The sequence below is a fragment of the Phalacrocorax aristotelis genome, chromosome 8 (genome assembly GCF_949628215.1).
Source record: "Phalacrocorax aristotelis chromosome 8, bGulAri2.1, whole genome shotgun sequence".
Taxonomy (NCBI): domain Eukaryota; kingdom Metazoa; phylum Chordata; class Aves; order Suliformes; family Phalacrocoracidae; genus Phalacrocorax; species Phalacrocorax aristotelis.
The window spans coordinates 42,158,674-42,175,053 of record NC_134283.1 but is presented as its reverse complement, the minus strand read 5'-3'; the positions used below and the strand labels follow the sequence as shown (position 1 = coordinate 42,175,053).

Sequence of the window (16,380 nt, the reverse complement as noted above, 5' to 3'; positions counted from 1 at the left end):
CACTTTGTTCGTTTTTATAGGGCTGGGGAGCTGAATATCACCGACAAGATGTCACGAGCACCCCATGCTGGATAGAAATTCATCTTCATGGGCCCCTCCAGTGGCTGGATAAAGTACTTACCCAAATGGGTTCTCCTCTTAATCCCATCTCATCTGTTTCATAGTGCTGAAATTCTATCTTCAGCCTTATTTTTAGCGAACTTATTCTAATTCTAGAGAAACTTCCAGTGTGGATACTGTGAGCTATATGGAGAATGGATCTTACGGTTTAACTGTTTGTTTTTGGTTGTTTTTTTTAATCCCTTTGTGACCAATTCCATTGTGTATAGCTAATCAGTTTTACATTTCAATTTGTTCTTGTGATGCTTAAATGACAGTTGAGCCCTAAGGGAAAAAAAGTCTATTGAAAAATTCAGAACGCTTTTCCCCTCCTTCAAGTAGAACTTAAACAGGCATATGTCTTAACTGGAAATTTTTTTTCTTTTTGTCCTGTAAGGACAAGAATCATGAAGACTGACTTCTGAAAATAAATACATATCATAGTTTGGGATTTTTTTTTAACGTTCATGAAACTGTTTGAACATGTGCAGCTCCAGCTTGCAAGCTGTATTTTTAGCATAGTTGTTTAACATCTTAAAGTTGACATCTGTCATAAGCAAAATTAGACTTTGTTATGGCTAATATGCCTCAGATTAAAAAATGTGATTTTTTTTAAGTGTACACATGAAATATACTTTTTACAAATATTGGAGTGGTGTAAAAACACTTGTAGTGTCTATTGGAAAATGCTGTCATAAACACTCTATATTAATGCAGAATAGCAGTTCTTAGCCTTTTCCCACTTCAGTTTTTGTAATAGCTATTTTAACCACCGTTCTAAGTAGTGATTGATACAAGGTAAACATCTTGCACGTTTCTGGAGTAGTAATTCTTGTTTCGCTTTGATTTACACTCATGCCGTTTGGATTTGGTTGCCAAGGCTATTTCTTTTTAGGTACCCTTCTCTAGTTTAACATAAACACTACTATTTGTAAATGGCAGTGCTTACTACTTTTTGGAAGGAATAAGTTTTGTGTTTTCTTTTTGGTGTTCTAGCTGTTTATTTTACCTGTCTGGAATTGATCTGTGTTAGGCCTTTTAATCTCTCAGTAGACATTACGCAGTATTAGTGATTACACTGTATTTAATTCACTTTCAGTATGAGTTTGAGTCTCTTTGAAGACTGTGAGTGGCTTAGCAAGTTAGTAACTGAATGCAGAAGCTTTTACTTCCAGATCATGTAATTTAATAGAGACCTGTTGGTAATGACCAAAAGTAATCACTTCTTTGTAGCCTACATGAAACAGTGGTCTTGATCCTGTCCCTGATGGCAGGTGTTCAATCAGAAGACTCATAAATGTAGTTGGCAGCTTTATGGGATTGAAGGACTGCGTTAATACGATGATGAAATCTCTCTCACATGTAAAGAATCCTCTTGCCTGTGCTGTTGTATTACTCAGTAGAGAATTTAAACACTGTACTAAACACTAAAATAAATCAGTTAAATAATGTATGCATATTTTTGCCCTTTAAAGAATAAAAAAGGAGGTTGAAAGAAACATTCTAAGAGAATGAGAAGTGAATTATATACAAAATTTCTCTGCATGCAGAAAACGACATATTTTTTAACTTCTCACCCTCCTTTTTCTCTTTCCCAAACACCTCTTCAGAAAAGGGTCTGGTGTTTGGAGGAGAGGCTGAAAATTCTAAAATGCAAATACTTATTCAAAGATGTGTTTGCAGTTCATTGCTGCAATCCTGAGACGTTGATTGCTTACACAAGTTCTTGTGTCTTCTGTTGAACGACAGTTTCTGCTCAAATGTGGAAATCGTGCATCATATGGTACCTAAGTAACAAGTGATCTTAAAGGAATAAAATTGTTTACGTGTCATTAAAATGTTTCTTATGAAATGCCTTAAAGGAATAAACTGTAACACTTCTGCAGAACCCTAATGTTCTCTTGTACAGGAATTTCTATATTACTTGGTATTTTTGTGTTTTTTTTATTTTTGGGGTTTTTTTTTAAGCAGTTTCTCAAGTGTGTTTAAAAACAAACAAGTACATCTTCAGGGGGAGGGCAATAACATTCTTTTGCCGCTCACCTTTGGGATTTTCTCTTTCATTCTTTGCAGCTCCAACCCACAAATGGTTCTTTTGCTCCAGTAAGATGCAACAGCAGTTGGCCACAGGATTAGGCTTCTATTTTCTTCTCCCCAGGCCTGACTTTTGTCGAGTTGCTGAATATGTATATTTAACACTACAGGATTTTTTTTCTTGACTAGCTTTTATAATAAACGTCATGGCACATTGGGTTAAAGAAAGATCTCAGTTGTAGGTACAAGATTTCACTTTATCCAAAATATATTTCATCTGGCTTCATCTCTGTTCACTTGTATGTTTAGATGCAGCCAACTAAATTACTCAAGAAAGGGTGCTGAAGTTGGGTGTTCATGAGCCAGAGCTGGTGCTTAGTGCTGGTATTATGGTTAGATTGGCTTTACCTGTGCACTGAACCATAATTTCTGCAATAATATCCAGTTAACCCACTTCTGATGTTTTCTGATTTTTGTGCTTGTGTACATATTCTTGAACTGCAATATATGCAGTGCTGGAGGATATCCTCGTGACTGCTGGTTTGCTAGGGTAGGCTTGCGGGAGCAGGCCCAGTAAGGTTTGTCTATGTTCTACTTTTCTGTTCCTTTTAAGTAGGACTTTTTGCGAGCTTTCTAGTTAGCAGGTGGTGTGTGCTGCTCGTTCATGGTGTTTCTGATCGTGTTTAGTTTATCTGTGCTGCTGATGCAAAACTCAGGTGTCAACGCACAGAGGGATTGGATGAGAACCGTTTGACCCTAATGATGTTTTCGGTAAACTGTAGCAGAGGGTGCTGCTTCTGTTGCAGCATGTTTGTGTATAAGTCGCTTCTTGACCTAGATGGAGGGATGGAGAAATTGAATCAGCCGGTAGTGTGGTAGTGGAAGACGGAGCCCTTCCAGTAAAGCCCAGCTTAGATTGCACGTTACTCTTCAGTGAAAACTCTTTTGGCTTCTGCAGTGTATTTTCTTCTTTTGGGGCATCTTTCTACTTTGCACCATCCACAGCATTAACTAACAGCTTTGGCAGTACCAGCAAAGAGCCTGGAGCAGGCGTGTACTGAAGTTCTTCCTGGGTTTGCTTTTGGAGTCACTAACATGAGCTAGTAGCTTGGGAATTCCTCCATAGAGGGCTTCAGTCTTGCTGGCAGTCAGTCCAGTGCCTTACGTAAGTATTACGTTCATTTAATTGCATTAGGCATGAAGTAGTTGTACGTGAAGGGATGACATTGGGTTTATAGTATCTATAGGACCAAAATAAAACTTCCTAGTGTGACTGACTGCTGAGAGACAAAACTAACAGAACAGCCCGTTAGCCCAAAGAATGACGAAACAGCCCGTGTGTTACGATTCAGAATAGAATTGATTAAAACATTGCAATTCTTTGGGGTTTTGCTTGAAGCTATGATTTCCCCACCAGTATTACAAAGTGAAAGTTGTCAGTTCTTGGGCAGGTACTCTTGCAGTGTGAGTCTAGAAAACATTAAAATGTGTCAGGCTTTCTCCCTCGTTTGAAGTAATATTTTTTTTTTCCATCTATTGTTTTAGTTGCCCAAAGTGTTGCTAGTGATGGTTTTTCGAAAAGAAAAACCAAACCAAAACATTTTCTAAATGTTTTGCTTCAGAAGAGAAATATATGACTAACTTTTTTCTGTAGTTGTGAAGTCTGTGCAGGAAGGTAACCCATTCTGAATTCAAATCAACAGACCAAACCGTCAGATTACGACATAATGTTGCTTTTATTGTGCTGCTCCATGAACCTGCTTCTGTGTTTGTTGCAAGCATAACCTTTATGCTTTTGTTTACATTGTAGGAAACACAGTTCTAGCAATGAGGTTTTTTTCATTTAACTCTAAACATCTTTTTATTTTGTTAATTTTAAAATTATTAGGTTTTGCTATGTTATGTTTTTAAGATATTTTTTGCATACTGCTGCTCGTATTTCAATAAACGAAACAAAAACCACAGATTTTTCTGACTTCCTTTATCTGTAAATCAGTATGTCTCATATTTGTTTACAAGGGTTGATCTATGACTTCTTGTAACTCTTGCTGCTGATGCCTTACCGTGTGCATATTCTCCTCATACAAACGTGATCTTGTAATTTTAAAACTGCTTTTCTACAGCTTTTCGGTAACGCAAAAACTCCAGTCCTCTCAGAGGCAGAGACGAAACTATTTCATTAATTTATTCAAGAGTTTTTTTCCTTCCTGTAGAATGCAGCCAGCCAAAACAGTATCAGTTTGTTAGTTTGTTGGTATTTATAAAAATATTTAAATCAGTAGTACAAAAAAAATGTATATCTGTAAGACTTAAGCCACACTTGATCATTGTGTTGGGGGTGGTCGGGGTTTTTTTTTCTATATTGTGGCTGACCACAACATTTTTAAACAACCACCATTATAGCTGAACGTGTAGAACTTTAAACTGAAGACCAATAGCCTTTTAATGGAAATGAAGGCTGTGCAAATAGCTCTGAAAACTCAAGTACTGTTCCAATAAAATGGAAACTTAGGAGAAATTTAGTGAGCTGTTCTTTCACTATTAGCCTTATTTTTTTTAAGATTGAGGGGAAGAAAATTTTTGTCATGTTTGCCAGGGTACTACAGAAACAGAGATGGAAATAGTAATTGGTGGTGCCAGAAAAAAGAGATTTCATCTGCGTGCAGGATGAGTACGATAACACTGAATCCCAATTCTGCAGGGATCCACATAAGAATTACAGAACGGACAAATTATTTGTTTCGTATAAAACTGAAAGAAAAGCACTGACGCTGCTTGGTCTTGTCTGTGCTTCCTGCTCTGGGATTTAATTTGGCTAGCAGCCTGCCACCTTGCTGTAATGCTCTCTGAAGTTCTCTCATCTTCTCAATAATAATAGCTTTTTTTTTTTCCCCTCTGAATGTGCAACTGCACTATGCTAAGGAGGATCCAACCACTCAGGTAGTAATTTTTTATATATATATATGTGTGTGTGTATATATATCCCTGATACTGTTTTGATGGTTTTGCTTCCAAAGCAATGATTGCCACATAAAGTTCACAGAAGATTTACTATGGTAATATTACATAGATAAGGTCTAATTTGTGAGTAACATCTCAAATTAAGTGTTGCAGAGGCTTGTTAGCTTTCCAGGAACTTTATATGGACTTGCATTAATAGCTTTCTACACAAATAAAAAACAGAAGAAAAAATCAATCTTGGTAATTAGAAGTTTTAAATCACTATTTCATAGAATTGAAGAAGTTTTGTTAACCTTACTAGTCTCTGTCTCTGGGGAATTTAAAGGTATAATGAGTTGATAATTACATCTCTGAGCAGCCAGCCAAAGTAACCTGTGAAATTATTTGTTTATGGGTTTTTTAGAAGGAAAAAAAAGCTTTGGGCAAAACACACCTCTTCCACCCCACTCCAACCTGCATTGTGTGTTAAATGAGTCGGAGGCTACTTCTGTGACCGCTACATAAAGAGCAAATATCTCCGTGGCCTTTAAAGTTACTTAAACATTGGGCGTCCTATACCCTGTGCCAAGAGAAATCAGCCTTTCTTGTCCTGGGGTGCTCCCTGCCCTCTTGTAGCCAAGGGCCATGCCTTCTCTGACACCATCCCAAGAAATCCTACTCCTGTAGAGAAACTGTTCCATAGAAGTTAGGAAAACTTGGGAAATCACTTCTACTATAGATCCTCTGGTCAGAGGACGTTGGTGATTGGAGTGTCAAGTCAGTGCGCTAAATCAGGCTTTTCCAGGTAGCTTCCCTAAAGTAAGCCCTCGCTATCGTGGAAATGCTGATTTCATTTAACTTGCCAAACTCAGTATTTTGGCCTATGTGATTTAGAGCACCACACACCAGCTAGCATAAAAAAAAGAATCATTGAACTACACTCGGTGATGATGCTGGCTCTAGTTTCCTTTTAAATCTTAAGCACTGTTAATCTTCTGAGTTGGGATGCAGAGCAAGCTGTCTTCTGTGCGCACTGAGGCGTTTGTAAAAAGTCCCCAAGTACCTGTGAATAGTCAGTCACTGAGTTAAATGTAAATGCTTTTAGATACCGCATCGTCTTAATGCCCAATTAGTATCAGCAAGAGAGTTGGCTTATGCTGGTGAGCATTTTGTAGTCAGCCGGCGTTAGCGCTTTGGGTTGGTACCGTTCAACACAAACGATCATTCCCCTTAGTTTTGGGTATCTGTGTATAAACTTTAAAGTAAAGAAATGTCATCCTCTGCATCTTTATCATACGGGAGCAGCATAGATGTGTGTCTGTAGTGTGAATTCTCACTCCAACCACTTGCAAATTTAATAGCGAAGCAGAAGCAAGATGCGTGCTGGAGAGTAGCTTACCTAGAGTGAAAAATGAAGCCTCCGCAAGCTCTAGAGTGGAGATGTGAGACTTTTGCAATCTGTCTGGCGTCTGTGCCTTGCCTTCCTGTTGTGCTCTGGGAACAGCAGAAGTCAAAGCAGAAACTAAATTTTTTGGGGAAAAACCCCTATTAATTCCCTGTCCTGGTTTCAGCTGGGATAGAGTTAAATTTCTTCATAGTAGCTAGTACGGGGCTGTGTTTTGGATTTTTGCTGGAAACAGTAGCGATAATACAGAGGTGTTTTAGTTGTCGCTAAGTAGCGCTTACACTGGTCAAGGACTTTTTCAGCTCCCCGTGCTCTGCCGGGAGCACAAGAAGCTGGGAGGGGACACAGCCAGGACAGCTGACCCAAACTGACCAAGGGGATATTCCGTACCATATGGCGTCATGCTCAGTCAGCTTTATAAAGCTGGGGGAAGAAGGAGGAAGGGGGGACACTGGGAGTGATGGCGTTTGTCTTCCCAAGTCACTGTTAGGCGTGATGGAGCTCTGCTGTCCTGGGGATGGCTGAGCACCCGCCTGTCCATGGGAAGGAGTGGATGAATGCCTTGTTTTGCTTTGCTTCTGTGCGCAGTTTTTGCTTTACCTGTTAAACTGTCTTTATCTCAGCCCATGAGTTGCCTCACTTTTACTCTTCCGATTCTCCCCCCGTCCCACCAGGGGGGAGTGAGCGAGCGGCTGCGTGGTGCTTGGTTGCTGACTGGGGCTAAACCACAACATTCCCAAAACAAAACCATCACCAAAGCCACTGAAAGGACAATAATCCTTGAGTCCTAATGTCTTGCTGCTTCTCCCAGACATTCAGTTCAATTGTTCTTTTCCATGACTTCTCAACCCCTGTGATTTGGAAGAAGGATCCTTTAGCCTCATAGGAAACATCATTTTGAAGTCTGTTCCTTTTACCTCTTAAGATGTGTGGTGTTCCCTCCCGAGGTGAAGGGGACTGGGGGCTTGTGTAGTCGTGGCCACATAACTGTTCATGGGGAGTGTGTGGGACACTTTCATTCTTAGCAGAATATTTGCGTTGCTGAACTGCTTGCCCAGGTTTTCAGCCATGCCAGGGTAAACGGCACGTTATGCCTTGAGTATGCGCCAGCCGTATGTAGACTAAAACACGCAGGCTGGCTTTTTTCTTTGCCCTATGTTTCTATATTTAGCAGTATTTTCCTCTAAAAGCATCCTGAGTGGTCTCCGAAGCCCAGCACAGTCCGAGGACTGGACCTTAAGACAGCAAATAAGAAGCCTCTAGCTGATGGGGTTCTAGTGGTACGTTCACGTTAAAAGAGGGAGCAAACCTTTGTAAAAGCACAAACGCATACAATACCCGTGTGATAGGTGCTTCAGTGTTTTACAATTTTCAGGGAGTTTGCATCAAATTCTTTTTGAATATATTGTTCTTGTTAACTGCCTTATAGGAGCACACGTTCAACTGTGCTGTACAAATATTTCTGTAAGCAACACTGTTTAGCTCTAGTTGAGCGCAAACCCAAGGGAAAGGTTTCGCTTCTCTTAATCCTCTTGTTCTGTGCTTCTGAAGGTAAGTCTGAGGCTGCAATTTCATTGGCTGGTAGATGAGGTTGTAGGGCGTGTGGGGGTCCAGTTAAAAACAAACGTTGCAGCCACTGGTAGCATGTAACGCTGAAATGATGAAGAAATAATTCTAAAAGTTCATTCCAAAAACCTGGACGCAGGGAATCTATCCCAGCTGAGATACCTCGCCAGGCAAAATATGTATTTTTTTTCAGTGCTACCTTAAGTTTGTGCTGGAGTGGTAATTGTCTGCCCTTTTAGCGATGGCAGGAAGCCAGCATCATAGCAGTGTCCTGTTTTCTGGGTGCAACGGTCACACCTGATCTAGTGCAAGCGCTTGCTGTTGGGCAATCCCGCAGCGAGCGGTTCCATGTGGACGTCTCCGTTGAAGGAGCTCCGCTCTGGAAGAGCGCTAAAAGTATTCACTTCAGTGCAAGAAATTAAAACACAGATCTGTAGAATATCATATAAGAGAAGCACATTGTTAAATTCTCTTTTATCCAGACTTTTTACTGTGCTAGCCACAAAGCTTCGTGTAAATGTATGTGACTGGGGAAACTGCTACAAGCCAGACCAGCTAGAGCTGCAAAGTAGGCTTATTCCAGGCCAATCGGTTCTTTATTTAATTGATTAACTCTCTGTATTGCTGTTTGAATGGCGCTGCTGGTGCTACGCTGGAAGGAAGAGAAGCAGGGCAAAAGCAGTGAGGTGGCACATCTGGAGGGTGGTCACGGGGCAGCTGTGTTGCCATACGTCACCTGGAGCCCACCTGCCTCCCGCTTAAGGTATGAGTTGTTTTTAGTGTGGGACGGCAAAGCTCTCGTCAAGGGAGTGCCCTGAGTTACTCCTGGCTGATGCTGGGAGGGTGGTGGTCGTGGAAATGGCAACAGTGTCGTGGAAATGCTGCAGGCGCCTGTACCTGCTACAGGCAATGTAGGACAACTAAGGCGAGGCAGAAGTCTAATAAAGGCAAAATGGTACATAGTTTTTATACACATCAGCAGATTAGTGTGAAATTTGAGTTTTTTCAATCTCAAGTCTTATAAAAGAAAATTCAAACCCATGTTCAGAAATAGAATAATAGAATCCTAGAATGGTTTGTGTTGGAAGAGGCCTTTAGAGCCCATCTAGTCCAACCCCCTGCAGTGAGCAGGGACATCTTCAGCTAGACCAGGTTGCTCAGAGCCCCGTCCAACCTGACCTTCAGTGTTTCCAGGGATGGGGCATCGACCACCTCTCTGGGCAACCTGGGCCAAAGTTTTACCACCCTCATAGTAAAATTTTTTTTCGTTGTATCCAGTCTAAATCTGCCCTCCTTTAGTTTAAAACCATCATACCTTGTCCTGTCACAACAGGCCTTGATGAAGAGGTCACCCCCATCCTTCCTACAGTCCCCCTTTAAGCACTGGAAGGCTGCAATAAGGTCTCCCCACAGCCTTCTCTTCTCCAGGCTGAACCACCCCAACTCTCCCAGCCCGGCCTCGCAGCAGAGGGGCTCCAGCCCCCGGAGCATTTCTGTGCCCCCTCTGGCCCCGCTCCAACGGCCCCATGTCCCTCCTGTGCTGAGGAGCCCCGAGCTGGAGGCGGTGCTGCAGGGGGGTCTCCCCAGAGTAGAGCAGAGGGGCAGGACCCCCTCCCTCGCCCTGCTGCCCACGCTGCTGGGGATGCAGCCCAGGGGATGGTTGGCTTTCTGGGCTGTGAGCGTACATTGTTGGCTCATGTCCAGGTCCTCATCCCCCAGCACCCACAAGTCGTTCTCCTTAGGGCTGCTCTCCATATCTCCATCCCCCAGCGTGAGGGGATACGGGGGTTGCCCCGACCCAGGTGCAGGATCTTGCACTTGGCCTTGTTGAACCTCCTGAGGTTCTCCCAGGCCCACCTCTCCAGGTTGCTCTGGATGACATCCCATCCTTCTGGCGTGTCAACTGCATTGCTCAGCTTGGTGTCACCTGCAAGCTTGCTGAGGGCGCGCTCGATCCCACTGTCTAGGTCATTGATGACGATACTAAATAGTACCAGTCCCAGTATGGACCCCTGAGGGACACCGCTCATCACTGGTCTTGGTCTGGAGATAAATAAGACTGTAGATGATCTGGAGATAAACAAGACTATTTAATTATCAAATCACCCCCACAAAGACAAACCCCATAAAACTACTTCATCCCCATGGAGCTGTGAGGTAAGGGTTTGGGGGGGGTGAGGTTTGGGGTGATGGGGCAGAAGTTGTTGGGTCATCACCAGCCTTTCTGTGCTTCTCCTCCTTGCAAGAGTCCTCCTTTTTTTCCACCAGACATTTTAAAAAAAAAAAAAAAGCTTTTAAAATTAACAGCTTTCTTGTTCTAAGGCCAGTTTTATTTTGTTCTTTATAAATACCTTTTTTCCATTCTCTTTTTGAAGTTGTACATCTGCTATTGCAAACAACCCCGTTATTTCCAGGACTAAATAAGAAGTGCTGTGTAATCCAGTCATTCCTGTGAAATCTCATTTTCTGAAGTCTCTCAGATACAGAAATTGCTGTCAGCAAACTCATGAGCCTCTCGAGAAAGCTCTGAGTTGTGTGGGTGATTTCGAGTGTAGAGCTGGATTGGAAGAATTTGAGAGAGAACGCAAAATAGACAAAATAGGCACTTTTCTGTAAGAGCCAAATGGAGACTGGTTTTCCTGAGACCTGTGAGTTTTCAGGTCTCTGAACAGTCTCACTCTAAAAGCTCTTTTTAGAAGGATTTCTCCTTAAGTTTAATGTAAGAAATCAGAGGTAAATATAGTATGTTAAACCTGAAAGTGCAAGTTTAGGAGTGAGCAGGTTGTGTCCATGGAGATCATTCACCGGTGGTAGGACAGGCACTGCCCGGGAAACGCTCAGCCCCACAGGGAGGAATTTCAAGTTGCCAGGAAGGAGCAAGTGAGGGAGAGAGGAGGAAAAACATTTGCAGAGATGTGACTGTGTGTGTAACTTGCTGCCCAGGAGACTTTCTGTATGGACTAATGGATTTAAACCAAACTTCTTTGCTTATACCTGTAATTTCTGTATTTGCTCAGGGTCCTGTGAGTTAAGGCTTGGAAGAAACAACTTCCTAAAGCCGAATGTGCTGTGAACAAAATCCAATGGTATCTTCTTTTCATCTTCTCAGTCTGATGTGTCTCCTGGTGTTTCAAATGTTCTGAATGCCAGATAGATAAACCTCCTGGCTCTCAAAAGGTTTGGGAGCACAACGACCACGGCCATCGCAGCGTTCAGGAAGGGACACTGCGCAATGGCAGAGCAGAACCAAACCTGATGCCCAACACATGCGCTGAGATCTGGTCTGGCAACGCGCTCCTTTGTATGTGTCAGGGCAGCCTCTTGTCACTGGGAAATTGAAGCTTGGACCCTACTCAGCCTCCTCAGCCATTCTCTGAAATCACTCTTTGTAAGTTTGGAAGGATGGAAAAAAATCAGGATGAATAGAACTAAACCCTTGCTCTTCTTAGAGCTCACTAATGGCTTTAAGTATGTCCTCTGCCTTTTCTCTTTCTCTTCTCCAGCCTTTTCCTTTTCTCTTCTCCAGCCTTTTCCTTTTCTCTTCTCCAGCCTTTTCCTTTTCTCTTCTCCAGCCTTTTCCTTTTCTCCAGCCTCTTTCCTCTTTCTCTTTCTCCTGCCTTTACTCTAGCCTTTTCTTAATGGAAGCTGAGTTGCCGAGGAGCCTTTGTCTTCCTGTTTCTTGTTTTGAAGTGGTGTCCTGGGATAAGGCCTTTTCATTTCTTTTGAAGATACTGCTAGAAGAAAACTCATTAGAGCAAGTGCAGTTACAAACTGCTGAGCCTGTTGTGGTTCGACACTGCTTTGATGAAGAGCATGATCACGCAATGCAGCTTTGGCTTCTGCTTCGCCGTGCGGCACCAGGGCACTCACCAGCCTGAGGCATCCCAAATAGACATGAAATATTTAGCTTTGGGGATTGTTTGCATTTCGCCTTGCTGTGTAGTTTGATAGAATTGCAAGTCCTGCAGATGTGTCCTTTCCAGGCATCAGTTGTGATGGCCACGTGGCATGAGGTGTGGAAAACGGTCAGCTCCTGGTTTTTGCTTGGGGAAAAGGGAAATGCAGGAGAGAATGCCCACAGAAAAGCCCGCTATAGCCCACCTACAGGTAGGAAATGCGAGAAGGAAGATGGGTCCCGCTGGTTCCCTAAAATGTTAACAAACCTGGTGTTCAGGCAGAGCAAGAGGATGAGCGAGCTCCCCGTTTTGGGGTGCTCTTGCAGAGGAACATAGCGCTGGTGGCTCCTCCTCGGCTGCTCAGTACCAGCACTGCAGCAAACTCCCCACGGGTAGCGTCTGTGCCAATGGCCGGGGCAGCTGCGTTCAAAACCAGCCATGGACTGAGAGATTAAAGCCAACAGACTGAAATATAACAATATAATTTGTTGGAAGGGTGGCATCAGATGCGAAGGGTCTCACTGCTTCCAGGTGGAAGAGATGAGCTGTTTCCCTGGCCCAGAGGAGGAGTTAAAACCTTATTTAACACGCAGGTCCTGATTCAGCAGAGCTCTATATTTTAAGTGTATGGATGCTCTCTAAGGCGTAAGGGGACCTACTCATCCTTCGAAATCAAAGCATATAATTAAAAGCCTCTCTGAACTGGGGCCACCCCATTTCTCACAGCATCGTGTCCCACATTTCTGGTGTTTCACTCATCCTTCGTATCCTAGCGTGTCAACCTCAGGCTGCCTCGCAGAGAAGCCATCAGGCAGGAGGTTGCTGCGGGGCTGCAAGTGTTGAGAGGCTTTTTTGAAAGGCATGTTGAGAAGGTGGGGTTTGCTATAAAGACACGGTGAATGGCGTATTTCTGTTAGGGGCAGGAGTGTGACTGGCAGGAGGCGAGGGGAAGGGATGACGTATACATTTGGGACCCCGAGCGTACCGTGCACCTAATAAATGCGTTATAACAAGTGAATAAATGCCCATCGGTCCCTCTCCTGGCATGCCTGTGGTTGGGAAGTGGATTTTATGGTCAACTTGAATTTTGGGCTTGGTGAAAGAGAATTTATCTGATGTTTTCTATACGTACATTTCATACCTCAGTTAACATGTCATTAATAGAACTTTCTTCTGCAATGGAAGTGATTCTAGGTATTGATGAGAGCAACACAGGGCATGTATAAAGCTTTCCCAGTAAATAAGCGTGACAGGTTCTTCTGGGGTATTACTCCAACTATTGGTCTGTGGGGAAAAATAGGATTATTCCAGGGTTATTGTAGAACATTTAAATACAGTACAGTAGGGTGCAACGCAACACGTGCTTTGTCAGGTTCTGAGGCTTTTGCCAGCAGAAATTCTTAGACCGAAGTCGTCATGGCTGATAGCTGAAAACAAGCTGTTGTTACTTAAAAATAAATAAGAAATGCCTGATGTGATAAAACTTGATTTATTCAAAAAGGGCTGAGATAAACACACTTGAATTTATTCTCGCTTTCTACATTAGAGTAATTACTTGGAATTACACCAGTTAAATTTGGTTCAGAGGAGATAAAAATTGGCCACCTATTGAGGAATAAAATATTTAAGCCTGTTATATGGTAGTTTAGCTTACTTGAGCATAATAAAACATGGTAACCAAGACAATGACATGGAAGTGCTGTCAACTGTGCAATTTCTGTGTTAAAAAAAAAAAAAAAGCTTGCAAACGGGCTCCCATGTATACACATTTTACCCGTGTTTGAGTGCGAGCCTGTATAATTGCATTGTAAAATCTTCCCATTTGGATTAAATAAGTTATGTACATATATACACACAGCACTTCTGCTGTTCTCCGCGTGTTAAGAACGGATTTAGGAGCACAGCATCTGACACCGCTTGAACCCCATTCTTCTGCGAGATGATCCACTAGCAAAAACAGGGTTTAGGAGTGTGTGTTTCGGGATAGCTGCGATTCAGTCGCGTGTTGAGCTACTGGGGTTAAAAAAATAAGTGAAGCCCTTTGCCCACTGTTTGTGGGAAGTAGAAATACTGTCTGGGGTTCATGCAGTTGGATCTGGAATTGTGCTGTAGCTGCAAGTTTATTAAAAATCAGTGTCTATGAGACAGCGTGACAGCTGACAAGGTGAAGCAGGAGCTTTTAGGAAAAAATCAGATAGCTAATGCTTTAAACAGATGTGTTTTGCCAGTGATCAGCGCTGAATCAAACTGTTGCCATATTGCTAGAGCATGCTTCTAATTGATCTAGATTTATATAAAGAGCAAAGAGCGGGGATATTACGCATTAAAGCAATGATGAAGCTGTGTTTTATGGCTTTCAGAAGTTATCTACTTTTTGTATGAACTCCGAGCTCTCTGCTCTCCCCTTCCATTAGTTTACATACTATTAATGATACTTATTTTCTCTCCTTCCTTCTCCCCATCCGGATTATTTTGGTGTCATGCCGTGGCAAATAATTTTCTTTGTAGCTTAAAGCTGAAAGCAACTTCCTTAGGTATTTAGTGCTTCACGTAACTGGTAACTTAAAACCTGTTTGATGATGCAGTAAAACATCAAAACCACCCTTAACAGAATCACAATCAAAAGCCTAAATAAACATTTTTAGTTTTCTCCTCCTGCCTGGCAGGGCTCCCGCTGCATTACCACGCAGTTTCAGCAGCAGTTGAGCGAAATGGGTCTGGGAAGTAAACTCATATCCTCAGCGTGGAGCCGTTAGGTAAATATACTGTGGGTTTTTTTTTACATTTGATGCTATGGTTTCATAAACACGGGCGCCAAGCTCCACCAGACACCCAAATCAGAGATTGTTGTTAGTGCAAATATCCTTGTATGGACACTGAATGGGTGGATGGTGACATTTCCATACATATAGGGCTTAATCTGGAACCATGGGGCAATTTTTTGCACAAAACTGTATAAATCTGCTAAAGCATTCTCTGTTTAGTTCATAACAGAGCTTTTTATTTACAGCTATTTGGATTTGCATACAGCATATTTTTTCAGCAATCTTTTCCCGTGATGCAGCCTGTTACTTTTAAAGAGGGTCAAATCCATTTACTGGCATATGGAAATAACACCTTATTGCACAGCATTTCTGGTGCCTGCTACTGTTGTAAGACATAGTTTCTCTCTAGTGTCAGACAGCTTGTGTCCTCCACGGGCTCCTCGCCTCTCTGAGCGACCTGTCGTAAGGAAGAGTAGCAAAAAAAGAATTTTTCAGCTGGCAGTTTATGAAGAGCACAATGAGCGCCACAGTCAAGAGCAGAAAGAAAAACAGAATGATGTAAGTCACCAGGTCTGGCTTATTGATTTCCCCCTCTTTTAACACCCTGGCTGTCGACATGTAAAAAGCGGAGGAGCTCACGGGTCTCGGTGTGCTGCTCAGGTAGGGCGTGTTGGTCTGAATGATTAGGTGAGCTTCCGTGGCACTGGTTGAATTTAGCAATTCACTATACATGTTCTTGCTTAAATTTCCTCCACGGTAGAAGTGAAGCAGGAGAGAGAAAACAGTCAGTCTTTGGCATAGGAAAGGAATAATGTTCCTGCTTGTAAAAGGCTGAAAACCAGCCGCATTTTGTCTAAAAACAAATTAATTCACTTGTATGGCTCAGTGACTTTCTTTTAAATCTTCGTGGCTCATATTTACAGCATTCATCTGCGAATATTAATCAAAAATGATACATGTACCTCGTGTCCTGGCCCTCGTTCCCCCAGCACCCCTCTTTTGGGGGAATGCGCTGGCTCATCTGCTGGTCAGCCGGGACGGGCTGGGAGCTCCGGGAATCTGCTGGGAGCCCCGTGCCGCCGCTCCACCTGCATGGGAAAAGGCTCTCCCTAATCCAGCTCCGGTGCCGGCAGCTGGGCAGAGAGGAGCCAAGGCTCTGGCTGGCGGTGCTCACTGTCCCTGAAGGGAAGGCACGGTGGATTTCCAGCTGATTTTCAGAAGGATGCACACAAATCCGGGGTTAAATGGCATCTGTGGGGAGAGGCAGCTGCTGCTTTGAGATCATGCTGCATTTGCCGTCGCGGTTCTCTGCCTCAGGAGGCTGCGTGCTGTTGAAATCCTGGTGCCGTGAAGCATTAGTTGACTTTCTTAATCCTAGTTAACGGCGTGCTGTGGAGCCAACGTTAAGAGGCTGAGCTTTCTGCTTTGAGCTTTCTAGGCACTCCTTTCTATTGCTTTGAGAAAAATAAAACAGAGCAACCAAAAAAAAACCCCAAACCCCTCAAATTGACCAATGTCCCTTTGTTTAAAAAAGAAACCCCCAAAAAAGCCTCCCTGTAAATGGGAGGGGGGTTAGTACTTCGGAAACCTCCTCTCTGTCCTCGGCTCAGCTGCGCTGCGAGGTGGGAGTGTGCAGGGTTCTGTCAGGCATGACTTTTCCCCCCCCGACAGGAGC

General features: G+C 43.0%; 2 protein-coding genes across 6 annotated transcripts in view; one reads left to right on the top strand and one right to left on the bottom strand.

The window, feature by feature from the left end:
* Positions 1–4,097, top strand: part of SMAD5 (SMAD family member 5) — a 30,544-nt gene extending 26,447 nt beyond the window's left edge. For all 5 annotated transcript variants that reach the window (XM_075102873.1, XM_075102875.1, XM_075102870.1 and 2 more), the window contains one exon: positions 21–4,097. In XM_075102873.1, coding sequence (XP_074958974.1) covers positions 21–164 — 144 coding nt within the window. In that variant the 3' untranslated portion in view covers positions 165–4,097. The remainder of the gene's footprint in view (positions 1–20) is intronic.
* Positions 4,098–12,168: 8,071 nt separating this feature from the next.
* On the bottom strand, positions 12,169–16,380 carry SMIM32 (small integral membrane protein 32). Its single transcript, XM_075102869.1, has 2 exons — positions 15,668–16,380; positions 12,169–15,495 (listed from the first exon to the last, which is right to left on the bottom strand). The coding sequence occupies exons 1-2, from the start codon at positions 15,724–15,726 to the stop codon at positions 15,117–15,119; spliced, it is 438 nt and encodes a 145-aa protein (XP_074958970.1). The 5' UTR covers positions 15,727–16,380; the 3' UTR covers positions 12,169–15,116.

Coding starts and splice junctions, on each gene's coding strand:
- SMIM32 (XM_075102869.1), bottom strand. CDS start 15,726: ATGAGCCAGCGCATTCCCCCAAAAGAGGGGTGCTGGGGGAACGAGGGC. Junction 15,496..15,667: donor AACGAGGGCCAGGACACGAG/GTACATGTATCA, acceptor CCTATGCCAAAG/ACTGACTGTTTTCTCTCTCC.